Source organism: Rhinoraja longicauda, chromosome 3, assembly GCF_053455715.1.
Source record: "Rhinoraja longicauda isolate Sanriku21f chromosome 3, sRhiLon1.1, whole genome shotgun sequence".
Taxonomy (NCBI): Eukaryota; Metazoa; Chordata; class Chondrichthyes; order Rajiformes; family Arhynchobatidae; genus Rhinoraja; species Rhinoraja longicauda.
The window spans coordinates 69,805,408-69,825,165 of record NC_135955.1 but is presented as its reverse complement, the minus strand read 5'-3'; the positions used below and the strand labels follow the sequence as shown (position 1 = coordinate 69,825,165).

The 19,758-nt window shown below is 42.6% G+C and overlaps 1 protein-coding gene across 1 annotated transcript in view; it reads left to right on the top strand.

Moving 5' to 3' along the window:
• The first annotated feature begins 4,774 nt into the window (after positions 1-4,774).
• Positions 4,775-19,758, top strand: part of mcc (MCC regulator of WNT signaling pathway) — a 128,450-nt gene continuing 113,466 nt past the window's right edge. The window contains exons 1-3 of the mRNA XM_078396341.1: positions 4,775-4,904; positions 10,486-10,733; positions 17,398-17,609. Of these exons, the coding sequence (XP_078252467.1) occupies positions 4,786-4,904; positions 10,486-10,733; positions 17,398-17,609 (579 nt within the window). The 5' untranslated portion in view covers positions 4,775-4,785. The remainder of the gene's footprint in view (positions 4,905-10,485; positions 10,734-17,397; positions 17,610-19,758) is intronic.

The following is a 19,758-nucleotide window of genomic DNA, read 5'->3' as shown; positions in this document are numbered from 1 at the left end:
CTGCCTTCCTATTCTTACCACCAAAGTGGATAACCTCACACTTATCCACATTAAACTGCGTCTGCCATGCATCCGCCCACTCACACAACCTGTCCAAGTCACCCTGCAACCTCTTAGCATCTTCCTCACAGTTCACACTGCCACCTACCTTTGTATTATCGGCAAATTTGCTAATGGTACTTTTAATCCCTTCATCCAAGTCATTGATGTATATTGTAAATAGCTGCGGTCCCAACACCGAGCCTTGCGGTACCCCACTAGTCACTGCCTGCCATTCTGAAAGGGACCCATTTATCCCCACTCTTTGCTTTCTGTCTGTCAACCAACTTTCTATCCATGTCAGTACCCTACCTCCAATATCATGTGCTCTAATTTTGCCCAGCAATCTCCTATGTGGGACCTTGTCGAAGGCTTTCTGAAAGTCGAGGTACACCACATCCACCGGCTCCCCCCTGTCAATTTTCCTAGTTACATCCTCAAAAAATTCCAGTAGATTAGTCAAGCACGATTTCCCCTTCGTAAATCCATGCTGACTCGGAATGATCCTGTTACTGCGATCCAAATGCTCCGCAATTTCGTCTTTTATAATTGACTCCAGCATCTTCCCCACCGCTGATGTCAGATCTCCTTCGCCAGATTTCCTTGCCCCTCCGGCGAAAAATGAAAACATTTTCGCGTCACGGGATCGCCCTGCACCCCAGCTTAATTCTGAAGTGTGAATTAATGGCAACATTTCCGTTAACTTCAATATTTCAGACAAAAAGCAGCGAGCATGTCTGCGATCAGGTAAGAGGACACGTTCGGTGCAGCACTGAAACAGGTTGAAATAGAAAACGCTGTCCTTAACTTGAATCAAACTTTAACCACGACAAATATTCTAGCCTCAAACATGAACCGTGACTCATTCAGAAGTGTCTTGATAGTTATAGAAATCATACATTTCATTTCATTCTTCACCCCCCCCAAAACAAAGAAGAATAAAAAATGCTTGTTATTCAGTCAATATCTTGCTCACTCACTGAAGCATAAAGCGATAAAACCTACAAAATCATCGTAGTTTTGTACAAATTAACCATATATACACCTAAGTAACAGTTTTGAAAACAGTATTTTCTGACCTCTACGAAGCATAACTGGAAAATACGAATGAAACAAAGGTTTGTTTACACACAGCAGATCTGCCGGCGAGAATGTTTTGCCCCTGTGACCTGCACATGCTCAGTCGAGATACCAAACTCGCTTATTCAGTACCCTGATTGAAGGCCAATATACTAAAATCATTCCTTACCACCTGCAACACTACAATGTACATGTACTCCTAGAACCTTCTGCTTTACAACACTCCCGAGGGCCATATCATTCACTGTGAAGGTCATGTCATGGTTTGACTTCCCAAAATGTGCTTATCTGCATTAAACTCCATTAGCCATTCTTTAGCACACTTGCCCAGCTGATCACGATCCTGCTTAATTTTTGATCATATTGTGAGCTCCAAATGCAATGTCGGAAAGAGGTAAAGTGAATTGTTACATTTAAGTATGTGGAAGGTTGCGAGCGTAAAATGTATTGCATCTCATCCATTTGCTTCTCAAAATGTTGTGGGAAGAGGAATAGGTACTTGTGGAGATGGAAGAGTGAACTCGAGTATCATGTAAATTAGAGAGGATGATGAAAGTGGAGGCATATGAGGAGACAGTGCAGGAAAAATAACAGATGTTATCGAAATAGAAACAATGTGCTGGACAAACACTGGGTCAGGCAGCATCTCTGGGGAAAAGGATAGGGACTATAAGAGACTGACTGAAGAAGGGTACTGACTTGAAATATCACCTATCCTTTTTTCTCCAGAGATGCTGCCTGACCTGCTGAGTTATTCCAGCACTTTGTGTCTCTCTTTGGTATAAACCAACATCTGTGGTTCTTTACTTCTACAAATGTGATAGAGTCCTATGAATTATAGCAAAGGGGAACAAAATACTTGAGGAAAATGAAGATATCTTGAAATCACCAGTGTGGCAGCCATTGCATAAGGAGAGATGGGAAAACTGAGAATGGCATAGGGAGTCGACTGGAAGCAGGATGGGAGCACCCTGTTGAGAGTCTGCTGGCTGGCAATTAATATCAGCCGCTAACCTAAAGAGGGGTCTCGACCCGAAACGTCACCTTCTCTCCAGAAATGCTGACTGTCCTGGTGAGTTACTCCAGCATTTTGAACCTATCCCGTGATATGAAGATAGAGAAATCAGGGAACAAAAGTCAGAGATTGACCATGTGAGAGAACAAGATATGACTTGACAGCAGATGTGATTAAACTTGAGTTCAGTTGAGGAAAAGCAAGTAGCATAGATACTGTAGACAGACACAAAATGCTGGAGTAACTCGGCAGAACAGGCATCTCTGGATAGAAGGAATGACTGATGTTTCACAATAGACAATAGGTGCAGGAGTAGGCCATTCAGCCCTTCGAGCCAGCACCGCCATTCAATGCGATCATGGCTGATCACTCTCAATCAGTACCCCGTTCCTGCCTTCTCCCCATACCCCCTCACTCCGCTATCCTTAAGAGCTCTATCCAGCTCTCTCTTGAAAGCATCCAACGAACTGGCCTCCACTGCCTTCTGAGGCAGAGAATTCCACACCTTCACCACTCTCTGACTGAAAAAGTTCTTCCTCATCTCCGTTCTAAATGGCATACCCTTATTCTTAAACTGTGGCCCCTTGTTCAGGACTCCCCCAACATTGGGAACATGTTTCCTGCCTCTAATGTGTCCAATCCCCTAATTATCATATGTTTCAATAAGATCCCCCCTCATCCTTCTAAATTCCAGTGTATACAAGCCTAATTGCTCCAGCCTTTCAACATACGACAGTCCCGCCATTCCGGGAATTAACCTAGTGAACCAACGCTGCACGCCCTCAATAGCAAGAATATCCTTCCTCAAATTTGGAGACCAAAACTGCACACAGTACTCCAGGTGCGGTCTCACCAGGGCCCGCCATCTTCCTCACAATTCACACTACCCCCCAGCTTAGTATCATCTGCAAATTTGCTAATGGTACTTTTAATCCCATCATCTAAGTCATTAATGTATATCGTAAATAGCTGGGGTCCCAGCACCGAACCTTGCGGTACCCCACTGGTCACTGCCTGCCATTCCGAAAGGGACCCATTTATCCCCACTCTTTGCTTTCTGTCTGTCAACCAATTTTCTATCCTTCAGTACCCTACCCCCAATACCATGTGTTCTAATTATGCCCACTAATCTCCTATGTGGGACCTTGTCGAAGGCTTTCTGAAAGTCGAGGTACACCACATCCACCGACTCTCCCCTGTCAATTTTCCTAGTTACATCCTCAAAAAAATTCCAGTAGATTTGTCAAGCATGATTTCCCCTTCGTAAATCCATGCTGACTCGGAATGATCCTGTTACTGCTATCCAAATGCTCAGCAATTTCGTCTTTTATAATTGACTCCAGCATCTTCCCCACCACTGATGTCAGACTAACTGGTCTATAATCACCCGTTTTCTCTCTCCCTCCTTTCTTAAAAAGTGGGATAACATTTGCTATCCTCCAATCCACAGGAACTGATCCTGAATCTATAGAACATTGAAAAATGATCTCCAATGCTTCCACTATTTCTAGAGCCACCTCCTTAAGTACCCTGGGATGCAGACCATCAGGCCCTGGGGATTTATCAGCCTTCAGTCCCATCAGTCTACCCAAAACCATTTCCTGCCTAATGTGGATTTCCTTCAGTTCCTCCATCACCCTAGGTTCTCCGGCCCCTAGAACATTTGGGAGATTGTGTGTATCTTCCTCAGTGAAGACAGATCCAAAGTAACGGTTTAACTCGTCTGCCATTTCTTTGTTCCCCATAATAAATTCCCCTGCTTCTGTCTTCAAGGGACCCACATTTGCCTTGACTATTTTTTTCCTCTTCACGTCGAGACCCTTCTTCAGACAGTTACTCCAGCATCTTGGGTCTATCTTTGGTCTAAACTGGCATCTGTAGTTCCTGTCCAAACATAGATACTGTTATTGGAATGCACGAAGAGTTGAAAACAAGGATGGATGCGATCACCAATTGCCCAAACTGCCAAAATAGATAATGCATCTAATGGAGATGAAGCTATTTTGTTTCAGGATTATTAGTGGTGTCAACCAATTCTTGTTTGGTGTATAAAAGCATGATAGGAATAGATTGGGTAAATGCACAGAATCTCTTGCCCAGAGTAGGGGAATCGAAGACCAGATGGCAAAGATTCAAGGTGAAGGGGAAAGGATTTAATAAGAATATGAGGAGTAATTTTTTTCACACAAAGGGTGAATGGATGAATGCCAGAGGAGGTAGTTGAGGCTGGATCCCATCGTTTAAGAAACAGTTAGACAACTACATGGATAGGACAGGTTTGGAGGGATGTGCACCAAGCACAGGCAAGTGGGACGAGTGTAGCTGGGACATTGTTGGTCGGTGTGGGCCAGTTGGGCCGAAGGGCCTGTTTCCCACACTGTATCCACACTTTATCACTATGACTAAGCGTGAGAAAGATTAAAGCGGCAGACCTCTTAATGTTCGAGCTCAGTCCGTCCCTCTGAAGAGCAGTTTCCTCTGAGCGCGGGAACGAGCAGGCGCGCTCCCGCCGCCCGGTCGGGGCGGGACGGCTGGGACTGGACGGCGGCTCGTGCTCGCGCGCGCGCGCGCAGATACGGTTGGTTGCTCCGGCCTGGCCCGGGAGCGCGCTCGTAGTGACGTCGGATGTTTAGGGGCTGGGTGAGGAGAAGATGGCGGCGGTGATGAGCGCGAGTAGCGGCAGTAGTGACACTTCGAGCACCGGAGAGGAGGAGAGGATGAAACGCCTTTTTCAGACCTGTGATGGAGATGGCGATGGCTACATCAGCAAGTAAGGTCGCATTTTCCCCACCTCTCTGCATTGCATCCGGGAGGGAGAAGAGAGAAGGATGGAAGAAAAAACTGGCTAATCTTAATTGCCGCAAACAATAGTTTAAGAGCTTGTTGAGGAATCTGTATCACTTTTATGCATTGCAGATTAAGTTTTAATCATTTTTGTGGCTCCTGCTGGGGGAGGGGTGAAGAAACTTTTCAGAAGTCGTGGATTCCTAGTGCAAGTTGCAAAATGATCAAATCATAAACTTTATTGCTTTGTGTACAAATGACATTAAACAATTATTTAATTATTTAAGTTGTTCAAAACCAACGTTTATACATACTTAAGAGACTTGGGCTTTTACGACAGAAAACTATTTGCAGTACTTAAATGCATCTGTACATGTTATTTAAGAGAATCCCGGTGTCCGGATCGGCTGCAGTGAAACGAACGCGAATAATTTAGTAGTTCGCACAGTTGTCATGTTATAAGGTGCATGTGCATTCGAGTTTTACAATAAAGATTTAAAACAATATATAATTTTGTTGGAAGATGTCATTTAAATATTTAATTTAAAGTAAAAGCATTTTGATTCGGAGATAGGACACTACTCAGCAGAACAAGCACGCGTGATGTTGTGACCGGAAGATTGGAATCAAGTTCACGTCAGGATAAAGTAGGATTTGAGGTTAGACAAGAATTGAATTACAAATTCTCCCTTTAAAAAGGCGTCCTGTTTGTATATATAATAAAAGAGGCAACAAACGTTTTATGATTTATTGTAAAACGTAAATTTATGGAGGCGAATACGTTCAGCACACTGGTGGTGGAAAGCAATGTACGATATTTAATAACAATTCACAGAAGAAAACAACGATTTTTCTCAGAAGTTGTACAGCTAGATGTCCAGCTGAGTGATTACTAGCAGAAAAATATGTCCAAATATGTGTGTCAGAAGATATATGTGTGTCAGAAGATACCGGAGTTGAAGCCCAGATGCCCAGACTTAACAACTTCTTCCCTATTGGTATCAGACTCTTGAGCCAGTTCACACCCCTTCCCAAGGTGCTGCCAATATTCTTTCTTTTAACTCTTTATTATTTGGTTATTCCATTATTGTACTTTAGTTTTTTTTTCCCACCTGATTGGCTCCAATTTTGCACCATTTGCTGTTTTGCACATATTTATCTTTATATTTATATATATATATATATATATATATATATATATATATATATATATATATATTGTTTGCTATGTGAGTTTCATGTGAAAGAGGATTTCATTGCGCTCAAGTGTATATGACAATAAACTTTGTGGCACATCCATGTACCTTGTTCTGAACCATCACCCCACTAATGAACACCATAATTTCCTGGACTGTTACAGATCTTATCATATCAGGAGATCTACAGCCTCCAATCTCACGCTACCCACTTCTATTTCATATCCAGGATCCGTAAATAGTACTGCCCTGGTATGCCCATTGTTTATGTCTTCTTTTGTCTCTCTGAACTAATTTCTGCATACCTGGACTTGTCCTGTCGCTCATTATCCACTCGCATCGCACCCACTTCGCAGAGGTGCTGTCACATACTTACTTTTAACATCTGTGACACCTTTCATGCCCTCTTGAAAGAATTTTGATGTTCCAATTCCCTGGTTCCAACTGGCTCATCTTTACCATGGATGTCCATTTTCTGTACACCATCATTCCATTCAGGAAGTAGACATACCTTGAGGAAGGTCTTGCGGCCCTCTGTTTCTTTCTTGAATAAAGACTAGCCAGTTCCCCTCTACTAATACGCTCATCTGTTTGGCAGAACTTGCGATCTTACCCTCAACAACTCCATTGGAATCACTGTAATTTCTACGGATCAAAGGGATCGCAATGCACTCTCGCATGATCCCTTGTTACTCCTGTCTTTTTGTTGACAATGTGGAACAGTCCTTGTTCAAGGCATATGTTGGCACACCCCCCACCTAACGTTAACCTGCTATATCGGCAACTGCATCACTGCTGTCTTCTGAATCTGCGCAGAACTCGCCGATTTCATCAGCTTCTGAACCAACTATATCTCATACAAAAAAGACAGTGCTGGAGTAACCCAGTAGGTCAGGTGGCATATATGAAGAACATGGATAGGCAATGTTTTGGGTCAGGTTAACTTCTCCCACCCTGTCTCCTGTAAGGAAACCATCTCTTCTTAATTTCTCAGTCCCTCCTGGATTTTTTCTCAAGACGAGGCCACCTAATTTCGACCTACTGAAATTTTCTCCTCCTTCTGGAAACATGGATTCCCCTTTGCCATAGTTGATGGAGATCTCACGTGTTTCCTCCATTTTCGGCACATCTGCACTGACCCCTCAACCTCCTAGCAGAACAACAATTGAGTTCTCTTGGCTCTGTATCCAACATATGATCCTTCTCTATTTCTGCCAGCTCCCAATGCAATCCCAGCACCATCTACACCTTCCCTTGTTTCCCCCTTCACTTTCTGCATTTCACGGGGACTGGTCTTTTTGAGATTCCCTTATCCATTCATTGCTTCTCAATCACCTCTCCGTCTCGTGACAATGCAACCAAAGGAGACATTTGCTCCCCTCCATCTGCCACTTCACCATCTTCCAGGGGGCCTAAACAGTCTTTCTGGGTGAGGTAAAGGTTCGTCTGCACCTCTTCCAACCTGGCCAACTGCATCAGTGCTCCTAAGTAAGTTCATAGGTTGTAGGAGCAGAATTAGACCATTCAACCCATCAAGTCTACTCTGCCATTTAATCATGGGTAAACTATCTTTCCCTCTCAACCCCATTCTCCTGCCTTCTCCCGATAACCCCTGACACCCATACTAATCAAGAATCTATCAATCTCCAGCTCACAAATATCCTTTGCCTTGGCCGCAGCCTTCTGTGGCAATGAGTTCTGCAGATTCACCACTCTCTGCCAAAAGAAATTCCTCCTCATCGTTCTAAAGGTAAGTCCTTTTATCCTGAGGCTATGTCCTCTGGTCCTAGATTCTCCCAGTGGAAGCATCCTCTCCACATCCACTCTATCCAGCCCTTTCACTATTGGGTAAGTTTCATTGAGGTTCCCCCCTCATTCTTCTAAACAGCGAGTACAGGCCCAGTGCTGTCAAACGTTCATCATATGTTAACCCTGGGATCATTATTATTGTTCTAAATAGTTTTCTTTAGTTTGAAGTTTTGTTTGAGGAATTTCATTGTAAAGCTGTTAAAAATGTCTCAATGTCATCTGAAAACCCTTTTTAAAAAAAATGCAGCCATGGCAGCATTTACAGACACTGGGGCTCAGCCCCAAAGCTTACTGGCTGTCAAATATGCATGGGTCGAAGTTGGCTAAAGATAAGATGGTGTCTGGACTATGCCACCAAGCTGTTGGGTGCAGAGGGCCAATGAAAGATTTATCCTGCATTTAGGCCAGGTAAGTGTGGACTTGGCCAGGTCAATGATGACAGTTCTGAGTGTGAAGCCAGGATACCGTGATTTGGCTCCTTGATGATTTAATCTGACTTGCAGTCTCCATTTGTTGTTATTTTAGATTTCCAGCATCTATTATTTTGTTTTTAGTCGTGTTAACGTTCTATTTATTTTCAAAGCATTCACGTTAGCTAACTGCTAGTCCTCTTGCTCTATTCCTTTTAATGCTCAGATGCCTATTCCCTAAGTACTTTTAATATATGCGGTCTGCCCAGGAAAGAATTTTATATTCCTCTTGTCTGATTTATATTCTCAGTTTCAATTATTACATCCCTTGATGGTGTGTAGATAGTTGTTAATCTTGTCTAATATGGATCTAAAATGGTAGAAATGATGGTAAATTAATACATAATAGGTAAATGATGTGATTGTTTGTTTGTAAACCTTTGAGTTTATCCGTTTCTCTGTTGGATATCATTTATCTTTAAATTCCTTAATTTGATGTTTCTTTCCTTTCTAATTGTATGTTTTTGATTTTCATGACATTTTTTCTCCTTACCCAGTTGACTCATCTGGTTCTTCCCGATCCATACAAGATTGGATTTTTAATTAGCGCTCTGTTCACAGAGCAAATCAGAATGTCCTGAAAACCTTTTTTTGATTAGGTGTCAGGTTTCGATACCTATTGTTTGATTTTGCATATATTAAAGTGTTTGTTTTGCCTTTAAGTTTTTGAAAGATAAATGAGAGCTGAAAGTTCTTTGAGTAACAAATCTTTTCAGATCTAGCTGCATTTTTAAGACCATTTTGTGATTGATTACTTTAAATATCCGTCATCAACTTTGAAAAATATTTTTACATGTTTAAAGTTTAACAGAAAATTATAATTCCAACAAAATGATTGAGCAGATGGATTTGATTCTGGGCTTGTTCTCAAGACTAAACTTTGTGAAATAATGCCTCCATTAAGTGTTTCTACATCTGTCAAATTAAAGCATCGTTGGAAACTTTTAATGTTTCCAAACAATAAACCTTCAGTGAAATGTTAATTTCAAAACAAACAGCTTTGTAGCATTTATGAAACACTAGACAAAGTGGACCCGTTGGGCCCAAACCTCTCCTGCATTGATTGGCGCAGCACCCTGTCCTCCCCTCCCCTCCCCTCTCTCCTCAACTGCCTCTCCCTTCTCCCCCACTCCCTCCTCCCCTCCTTTTAAACTTAAAAATGTGAACAACTTTCAAAATATAACACCGATTTCAATAAAATCAGGCAGCAGGCAGTGAAGAAAGGGAATGGTATGTTGGCATTCATAGCGAGGGGATTTGAGTATAGGAGCTGGGAGGTTCTGCTGCAGTTGTACAGGGCATTGGTGAGACCACACCTGGAGTATTGCGTACAGTTTTGGTCTCCTAATCTGAGGAAAGACATTCTTGCCATAGTGAAGGTTCACCAGATTGATTCCTGGGATGGCAGGACTTTCATATGAAGAAAGACTGGATAGACTCGGCTTGTACTCGCTGGAATTTAGAAGATTGAGGGGGGATCTTATAGAAACTTACAAAATTCTCAAGGGGTTGGACAGGCTAGATGCAGGAAGATTGTTCCCGATGTTGGGGAAGTCCAGAACAAGGGGTCACAGTTTAAGGATAAGGGGGAAGACTTTTAGGACCGAGATGAGAACGGTTTTTTTTCACACAGAGAGTGGTGAATCTGTGGAATTCTCTGCCACAGAGGGTAGTTGAGGCCAGTTCATTGGCTATATTTAAGAGGGAGTTAGATGTGGCCCTTGTGGCTAAAGGGTTCAGGGGGTATGGAAAGAAGGCAGGTACAGGATACTGAGTTGGATGATCAGCCATGATCATATTGAATGGCGGTGCAGGCTCAAAGGGCCGAATGGCCTACTCCTGCACCTATTTTCTATGTTTCTAAAACAACTTGCATTATCATTAAAGTGACAATGGTGAGTAAGGTGGGCCTAAAATTGTCGCGCTATCGTGTACCGTTTTGGCTGAAGTTCAGTCACAAACAAGATAACAAACAAGAGTTTTAGTATATAGATAAGGTCAACAAAATGCTTTAATTTTGCCATGCCAAGGGATTGTGTTTCCATAAGTGTAATCATTGTGATGGTAATCTCTTTTTGTTCAACTCTTTCAGGAATGATTTGCTTATGGTGTGTCGACAATTGAACATGGAGGAATCAGTTGCAGAGATTATGCATCAATTGGGAGCAGATGAAAAAGGAAAGATTTCCTTTGAAGATTTTGCACGTTGTCGTATGCAGCTGGTATCTGAAATAAGAAAAGAAGAAGGGGATCTTTCAGTTAAGTCCGATGAATGTTGCAGGAAAAGAAAATTACGAGATCGAATAGCTTCTTGGCCAACCAGCAGTGACAATAGTCTTGGTATGTAAATTGGATTAAGGGAAAAATATTTGTGATGGTGTCTCCATTTTGCTGGTAGGATCTTTATTGTGATACAGCTTAATATTTTACAGTATTTGTGACAGATGTTTTTCTTTTATCTTGGGAAATAGCATATTGTCCATGTTATTTTGATTTTTTTTTATTCAATCAAAAGATGTGGACTTTGCCGTATGAGCCAGCAGTTAATTGTTCATACCTAATTGCCCTTTGAGAAGGATTTGTCCTGCTTTTTGTGAGTAATTTTTCATATTGTTGAGTAAATACCCGTGTTGGAGCTGTGTTGGAATAGCATGGCCAAGGATGTGGCAAGTTCTGGCGCACAAGTCTTGAGTACTATTGCTGGAATGTTGCCTGGGTCCATCGCCTATGCTGTATCCAATGCCTTTGGATGTTTCTTAATCTCACGTGATGTGAATTGAATTGAACGGAGACTTCAATCTATTGTAGATAGACACAAAATGCTGGAGTAACTCAGCGGGACAGGCAGCATCTTTGGAGAGAAGGAATGGGTGATGTTTTGGGTCGAGACCCTTCTTCAGACTGATGTCAGGGGAGTGGGCGGGACAATCTATTGTGCTGGGGACTATTGGAGGCCAAGTAGGATCATTGACTCAGCACTTCTGGCAAAATATCCTTGCAAAGCTTCAGCTTTCTCTTTTGTGCTACTGTGCTGTATGGGGATATTTGCTGAGTATGGGGATATTTGCTGAGTATGGGGATATTTTCTGAGTATGGGGATATTTGCTGAGTATGGGGATATTTGCTGAGTATGGGGATATTCGCTGAGTATGGGGATATTCGCTGAGTATGGGGATATTTTCGCTGAGTATGGGGATATTTGCGGAGTATGGGGATATTTGTGGAGCCTGCTCCTCTGGTGGGTTAAAGTGATAGTGTCATGGAGTGACTGTTGTTTTGCAGAGTTTATTCTCATTTGCGATTGGGTGTGACAAGACTGCAGAAATTAAATCTGATCTGTTGGTTCTGGGATTACTTTGTCTATTACATGCTATTTAGGTTGTTCAGCATGCAAGTAGTCTTGCAACTTAATTAGGTTGATTCCTCATTCTGAGGTATGCCTGGTGCAAGCCCTTCTGCTCGCTTCATTGAACCAGGTTGATTGCCTAATTTAATGGTAATGCGAGAGTAGGGCATAGAAACATAGAAACATAGAAAATAGGTGCAGGAGGAGGCTATTCGGCCTTTCGAGCCAGCACCGCCATTCATTGTGATCATGGCTGATCATTCACAATCAGTAACCTGTGCCCAACTTCTCCCCATATCTCTTGATTCCACTAGTCCCCAGAGCTCTATCTAACTCTTAAATTCATCCAATGATTTGGCCTCCAGTGGCAGAGAATTCCACAAATTCACAACTCTCTGGGTGAAAAAGTTCCTTCTCACCTCAGTTTTAAATGGCCTCCCTTTTATTCTAAGTGTGGCCCCTGGTTCTGGACTCCCCCAACATTGGGATTTTTTTTCCTGCATCTAGCTTGTCCAGTCCTTTTATAATTTTATATGTCTCTATAAGATCCCCTCTCATCCTTTTAAACTCCAGTGAATACAGGCCTAGTCTTTTCAATCTTTCCTCATATGACAGTCCCGCCATCCCAGGGATCATTCTCGTGAACCTATGCTGCACTGCCTCAATTACAAGGATGTCATTCCTCAAATTAGGAGACCAAAACTACACAATACTTCAGATGTGGTCTTACCAGGCCCAATACAACTACAGAAGAACCTCTTTACTCCTATACTGAAATCCTCTCATTATGAAGACTATCATGCCATTAGCTTTCTTCACTGCCTGCTGTATCGACATGCCAACTTTCAGTGACTGGTGTACAAGGACAACCAGGTCTCGTGACACTTCCCCCTTACCTAACCTGACACCATTCTACACCCTTGTTTTTGCCGCCAAAGTGGATAACCTCACATTTATCTACATTATATTGCATCTGCCATGCATCTGCCCACTCACTCAACCTGTCCAGGTCACCCTGCAACCTCCTAACATCCTCTTCGCGGCTCAGACTGCCACCCAGCTTTGTGTCATCCACAAACCTGCTCGTGTTACTTCTAATTCCTTCATCCAAATCATTAATAGACATGGTAATTAGTTGCGGCCCCAACACCGAGCCTTGTGGCACCCCACTCGCCACTGCCTGCTATTCTGAAAAGGACCCGTTTATTCCTACTCTTTGCAACCTGTCTGCCAACCAATTCTCTATCCATGTCAATATCCTGCCCCCAATATCATGTGCTCTAATTTTGCTCACCAATCTCCCGTGTGGGACCTTATTAAAGGCTTTCTGAAAGTCTAGATACACTACATACACTGGCTCCCCTTCATCCATTTTACTTGTCACATCCTCAAAAAATTCTAGAAGATTAGTCAAGCATGATTTCCCTTTCATAAATTCATTCTGACAAATGCACTGTTATTACCTCTTTAATAATTGACTCCAGCATCTTCCCCACCACCGAAGCCAGGCTAACTGGTCTGTAATTCCCCGTTTACTCTCTCGCTCCTTTCTTGAAAAGTGGGATAACATTAACTATCCTCCAATCCACAGGAACTGATCCTGAATCTATTGAACATTGGAAAATAATCACCAATGCGTTCACTATTTCTAGAGCCACCTCCCTGAGTACCCTGGGATGCAGACCATCAGGCCCTGGGGATTTATCAACCTTCAGTCCCATCAGTCTACCCAATACTATTTCTCCCCTCATGCAAGTTTCTTTCAGTTCCTCTATCCCCCTAGATCCTCTGTCCTCTCGTACATCTGGGAGGTTGTTTGTGTCTTCCTTAGTGAAGACAGATCCGAAGTACCTGTTCAACACTTCTGCCATTTCCTTGTTACCCATAATAATGTCACCCGTGTCTGCCTTCAAGGGACCCACATTTGTCTTTGCTAATCTTTTTCTCTTAACATATCTAAAGAAGATTTTGCTGTCCTTCTTTATATTCTTGGCCAGCTTCCCCTCATACTTCATCATTTCAGCCCGTATTGCCCATTTTGTTACCTTCTATTGTCATTTGAAAGTTTCCCAATCCTCTGGCTTCTGATGGGTTCTGCTAGCCCATGAGGTTACAGGAGATGCTAGACTGTAAATGCTGGAATTTTGAGCAAAAAAACAATGCTGGAGGATCTCAGGAGGTAAGGCAGCAGATGTGGAAGGAAAGGGACAGATGATGGTAGAGTTGCACATCACGTTAAAGTGTTTTCCGTGTGAAGACATAATTTCATCTTCACAAAGGTTGTGCGATGGCCACTCCTACTGGTATTGTTGTGCAGAGATGCATCTGATAGGTCGATTGGCGAGAACAAAATCCTGTACGTTTTTTTCCTTTGCCGGCTCCCTGCTGTAGACCGAATTAGATAGCAATATCTTTTAGCATTGGGCCGACTCGCTTACTGTTGGTGCTGATGAGCCAGTTTTGGTGATGGATGTTGAAGTCTCCCACTCAGAGTGCATTCTGTGCTTTTGCCACTCTGGTTCCTCCAAGTAAATTTCCATATGGAGTTGTATTGATTTATAGAGAGAGAGGGAGAAGGTGGTAATGAGCAGTAGGATTCTGTGCCCAAGTCCGCGCCGACCATTTATTCAGTTCAGTTTAGTTTGTTGTCACGTGTACGATCCATTTACAGTGTATAGATACATGACATGGGAATAAAGTTTAGTGCAGGGTAAAGCCAGCAAAGTCCGATCAAGGATAGTCCGAGGGTCATCAAAGAGGTCGATAGTAGTTCAGCACTGCTCTCTGGTTGTGGTAAGATTATTCAGTTGCTTGATAACAGCTGGGAAGAAACTGTCCCCGAATCTGGCGGTGTGCATTTTCACTATACCTTTTGCCTGATGGGAGAGGGGAGAAGAGGGAGTGGCTAGGGTGCAACTTGCCCTTGATTATGCTGCTGGTCTTGCCAAGGCAGTGTGAGGTAAAAATTGAGTCAATAGAAGGGTGGTTAATTTGTGTGATGGTCTGGGCTGCGTCCACAATTCGCTGCAATTTCTTGCCGTCTTGGATGGAGCTGTTCCCAAAACAAACAGCTGTGATGCATCCTGATAAATTGATTTCTATGGTGCATCTGTAGAATTTGGTGAGAGATGTAGGGGAAATGCCAAACTTCCTAAGCCTTCTAAGGCACTAGAGGCGTTGGTGTGCTTTCTTGGTCGTTGCTTCAATATGAGTGGTCCAGGAGAAGTTGTTAGTGATATTGACTCCTAGGAATTTGAGGTTTTCGACCATCTCTACTTCGGCACCGTCAATGTAAACTGGGGTATGTGTACTGCTTTGCTTCCTGAAGTAAATCACTCTCTCCTTCGTCTTGTTGACATTGAGAGAAAGGTTGTTGTCTTGACACCAGGACACGAGGCCGTCTCTCTCTTCCTTCTCTCTGTCTACAATTCTCTCTTTTATTAATTACTCCTCCTCTGAAAAAGGGTCCAAACCCTAAACCACCTATTCATGTTCTCCAGGAACGAGTGCTAGGACGGGACTGTGCTGAGGGCTCTTCACTCCGTGTGCATGTGATGGTGTGGAGGGAGCTTCACTCGACGAGTATATGACGGGACGGTGCGGAGGGAGCTTCACTCTGTGCATGTGTCTGACTCTGGGAGCAGAGAATGCTGGGACGGGATGGTGTGGAGGGAGCTTCACTCTTCGAGTGTGTGATGAGACGGTGCGGTATGGAGGGGATTCACTCTCCGTGTGTGGCGGTGCAGATGGAGCTTCACATATCTGACATGATGCTTTGGGATTTCGTGTCAGTTGAGCACTGCCAGGGCAGTTTTCTCCTGGCTGTATCTCATTGTGCAGCTGCCTCTGCTGGTTAATTCCTACTGGTGGGATAGATGGAGGTGGTGGGGTCTGGGACAGTGACCGTAAGGTATGTTCCTGTGAGTATGACTTGTCAGGCTGTTGCTTGATTAGTCTATGAGACAGCTCTCCCAATCTTTGCACAAGTACAAGATTACAGTGCTGACATGGCAGGTTTGCTGCTGTTGTTGGTTTCTGATGCCCAGGTACTTTGTGGCTTTCACATTTCTTTGTGGCTTTCTACAGCTTTATTACAACTGAATTGCTTGCTAGGTCATTTTGGAGGGCAGTTAAGAGTCATTCACACTGTTGTGGGTCTGGGGGTGTGTGTAGGCCAGACTAGATAAGGATGGCAGATTTCCTCCTCCTGTAGGACATTAGTGAACCAAGTGGGTCCTCATAACAATCAATGATAGTTCTCATGGTCATCTGTAGAATTTTCAATTTCAGAAATCAAGTTTATTACCATCTGCCATGTTGGAAATTGAACCCAGATCCCCAGGATTCTGTCCTAGGATTCTAGATTATTAATCCAATGATAATACCACTGCACCATTGCTTTCTCCAGAATTTATAGAATTAAATAGTGGTTTAGGCCATTTTAGAAAAGGTTAAATCTTGAAATGTGGCCAATGCGGGGAAGACTCAGCAGATGAGGCAGCCCATTTGGGAAAAGCACAGTTCAGGTTGAGGCCCTTGATGGAAGGGGGAAAGAGCCATTTTTACGAAAGTAATTACAAGCGACAGATAAAATCATAGGATTAATAGATAGGACAAATATCTGTGATGGGTGATGTGGCAGTTAGAGGGTGATTAAGGTTCTTTGTCTGTATTAAGTATTGCTAATTGTAAGACTGTAGGACTTGCCCAGCAGGTCAAGCTGCCTGAAAGGAGAGAGAAAAAAATCTTAGCTATTATCACACAAATGGCAGTACTTCATTTTAATAAAATCATATTGATTCGGCATAATCCTTTTGACCTATTTTCTATGGTCCTCATCACCACATTCTTATTTCTGAATTGTACAATTTTCCCCGTTATCGACATTGAGCTAATTTGCATTATTGTATTTCACCTCCTTTCCTGAAAATGAAGATTTAATTTGTAACCTTTAAGTCCGTGAAATTAATTGGTCGTAGGTTTGCTAAAGGAAGTGGGTCCTTTAGCCAAACTCGACCTTAATAACTATGATGCTGTATCCATCCTAGTCCCATTTACCCAGCAATTGGGCTAGCACCGATCCCTGAGGCACACCACTAGTCGCAGGCCTCCACTCCGAATAACCACGTTCCGCCATTATCTGCTGCTTCCATGAAGCCAATTCTGTATACAGTTTGTTAGCTCTCCGTGGATCCCTTGCGATATAACCTTCCAGAGCAGCCAGCCCTGTGGTACCTCATCAAAGGCCTTGCTGATGTCCAAAGTGTTTATGTATGCAGCCCTGCCCTAGTCAGCCTTCTTGGATACTACTTTAAAAAACGTTATCATATTCGTGAGACACGATCTCACACATAATAAACCATGCTGATCAACCCCCGTGAGTCTAAATGCATGAAAATCTTATCCTTCAGAATTCTTTCCAGTAACTTTCCGACCACAGGCTTATTGGTCAATAGTCCCCAGGTTTTTATTTGCAGCCCTTCTTAAATAGAGACACAGCATTAGCCATCCGACATCTCACCCATGTCTAGCGATGATCCATATATCTCAGCCAGGATTCGTGCAATTTCTTCTCCAGTATCCTTGAGCAATTTTCAAAAAATTGTAAACATGGTTACACTGCACTTTCAACTTCTAACTTGCTTTTTTTTTCTTCAGGTGCAATGTCAGGAGCCAGAGAGAGTTGGGAGTATGATTCTGGAGCTCGTGATCTTCAGAGCCCAGAACCACAAACTCATCCAACCATTCAGAAACTATTAGAATGTGAAGGCGTTAATCTGGATCAGCAAGTTGTTCTGCAGAAACTCGTAGCACAGGCTTCAAGCTTGAGCCACCCAATGAGTGGCGGTTACTTGGAGTTAGCCAATACAGTAAGTGCTGCTGTTCTTATGTGCATCCTTCTCCTTCCCTCTATAAATTATTGAAGTAAATTGATGGTTTAAGTGCTAACTTGGTATTTAAGGTTTGCTTAGGATATTTTATAAAAGTTATTACTTTGAACTACCCATTTGTTCCTGAGTTTTTTTGATCATTACACAATGCAGACATTTACAACAGTCAGCATTTTCTGGCGAAAGGTGCCAATTGGTTGATTTGGTGTGTAAGGAATGTTTGGTCAATGTGCTAGTTCTTTCTAAAAATCACTGATGTTCTTGCCTGTTTTTTAAAATGTTTTGTTCATTCCGATTCTTTTACCCTCAGTCTGGTTCAATAATAATTGATTCGAATACACTGGTTGAGTCCAACAGATTTATTTTCTGCAGGGCTTAACTCCAAGGTATCTATTCAGACTCCGACCAGAGTCCCAACAGACCTAGCAGAGCAAGCAACTTGATCATATATTTATACAGAGTTCAACAAGGACAGGTAACACAGTAGTTATTTTAAGCCAATCACAAGCTGTACATGTATACAGCTGGCGTCACATGGTTACAGAGAACCGAAATTGAACTTATCAGTGATCGTCATGGTTTCAGAGAAATGCATCACATGGTTTCCGAGAAATGCACTAAACTTCGTGATGCCACTACCACTAATTCTAAACAGCCATCTGTCACACCATGGCAACAAAATTTCTACATAACGGGGAATCAGTCAAAGGTCAGGTTCCTTATAGTTACACTGCAGAAGGTTCTGTCTGCAAAGATTCCCATTCATCAGTTAACCGTACCCTAAGCACAGAGAGAGCATTGTTCTTCCCCAAGCATAACAAGATGTACTATCAGAAGACTTTAGCACACAAACTTCAGCACATAGCTCTATATGGTACAAGCATCAGCTATTTAGGACCCAAAGGTCAGGCAACGGTCAGGCTGATCTTTTACTTGTTTTATTATTTTATTATCTCTGTTCCTTGCATAGCCAGTATATTCTCAGTTTGAGTGGACTTGGAAGGAGGCAATGCTGATAATCGTTGGGATTTGGGCCCTGAAGTGGTTGATTGTGCTGTGTTGATTGTGCTATGCTATTTTAATCTAAGCTGTGATGTCTAAAGCTAAGCTCTACTTTTCACTTTTCTATGTGTATTGCTATTTGATGTGAACTTTAAGAACATGAAGGCTCAAGGTCAAGACTGACCCTGGGTCTCTAGGTGCTGTCTGTGTGGAGTTTGCATATATTCAGAGGTAATATTCCTGGTCTTCCATGGAACAAGTTGAATGACTATATTATCTACTCCTCTTATTTTATATACCTCTGTCAAATCACTCCCTTGGTCTTCTGCACTCCAGAGAAAATGAAACCAAGTTTTCCAATCTCTCCCCGTAACTGAAATTCTTCAATTCAGGCAATAACCTAGTGAAGTTCCGCTGTACCCTCTCCAGCTCAATCCAGCATGTTACGATCTGAACTGCATACAATAAATACTCCAAGAATGATCTAACCAATGTTTTGCAAAGCTGTAATGTAATGTCACAATTTTTATATTTTATGCCCTGACTTCTGAAAGCACACCATCTTCACCATCGTATTACCCGTATTGACTCATTCAAGTAGACATGAACTTGAATCTTTGGGTTAAAATCTGCTTCATGCAAGCCCTTTATGCTGGCAATTTCAGTCAATACTGAGAGTTAAAATTCCCCATTAACTCTATTGTGCTTGCGCCTTTTTGCAATTTGTGATTTCCCAATTTCTTATGCTCTTAACTGAACACTGTATATGCTTTGAGAGTTACTCAATTCCAGTTGCCTCTACCTGCAATGTGTCTCCGTTTTCCTCTTGAACAAAATTCAGTATCATTTGTTTTCCAAAGTTCCGATCCTCTAATCTGTTACTTGAGTTCTCATTGACTATTTGGAGCACTCCACAATATTCTGTTTAGGTCCTGCCTGATATTCTCCCGAATCAGTAATGTGACTACCCCTTCCACTTTGCATCCCCCAATGTCCTGTCTGGAACTTCCATAGCCTGGAACATGAAGGTGCCATTCACATTCTTCCCACAACCATGTTTTTGTAATTGCAGTGATATCACATACCAAGTGCTGATCCAAGCTCATCTGATTTACCTGTAAGGTTC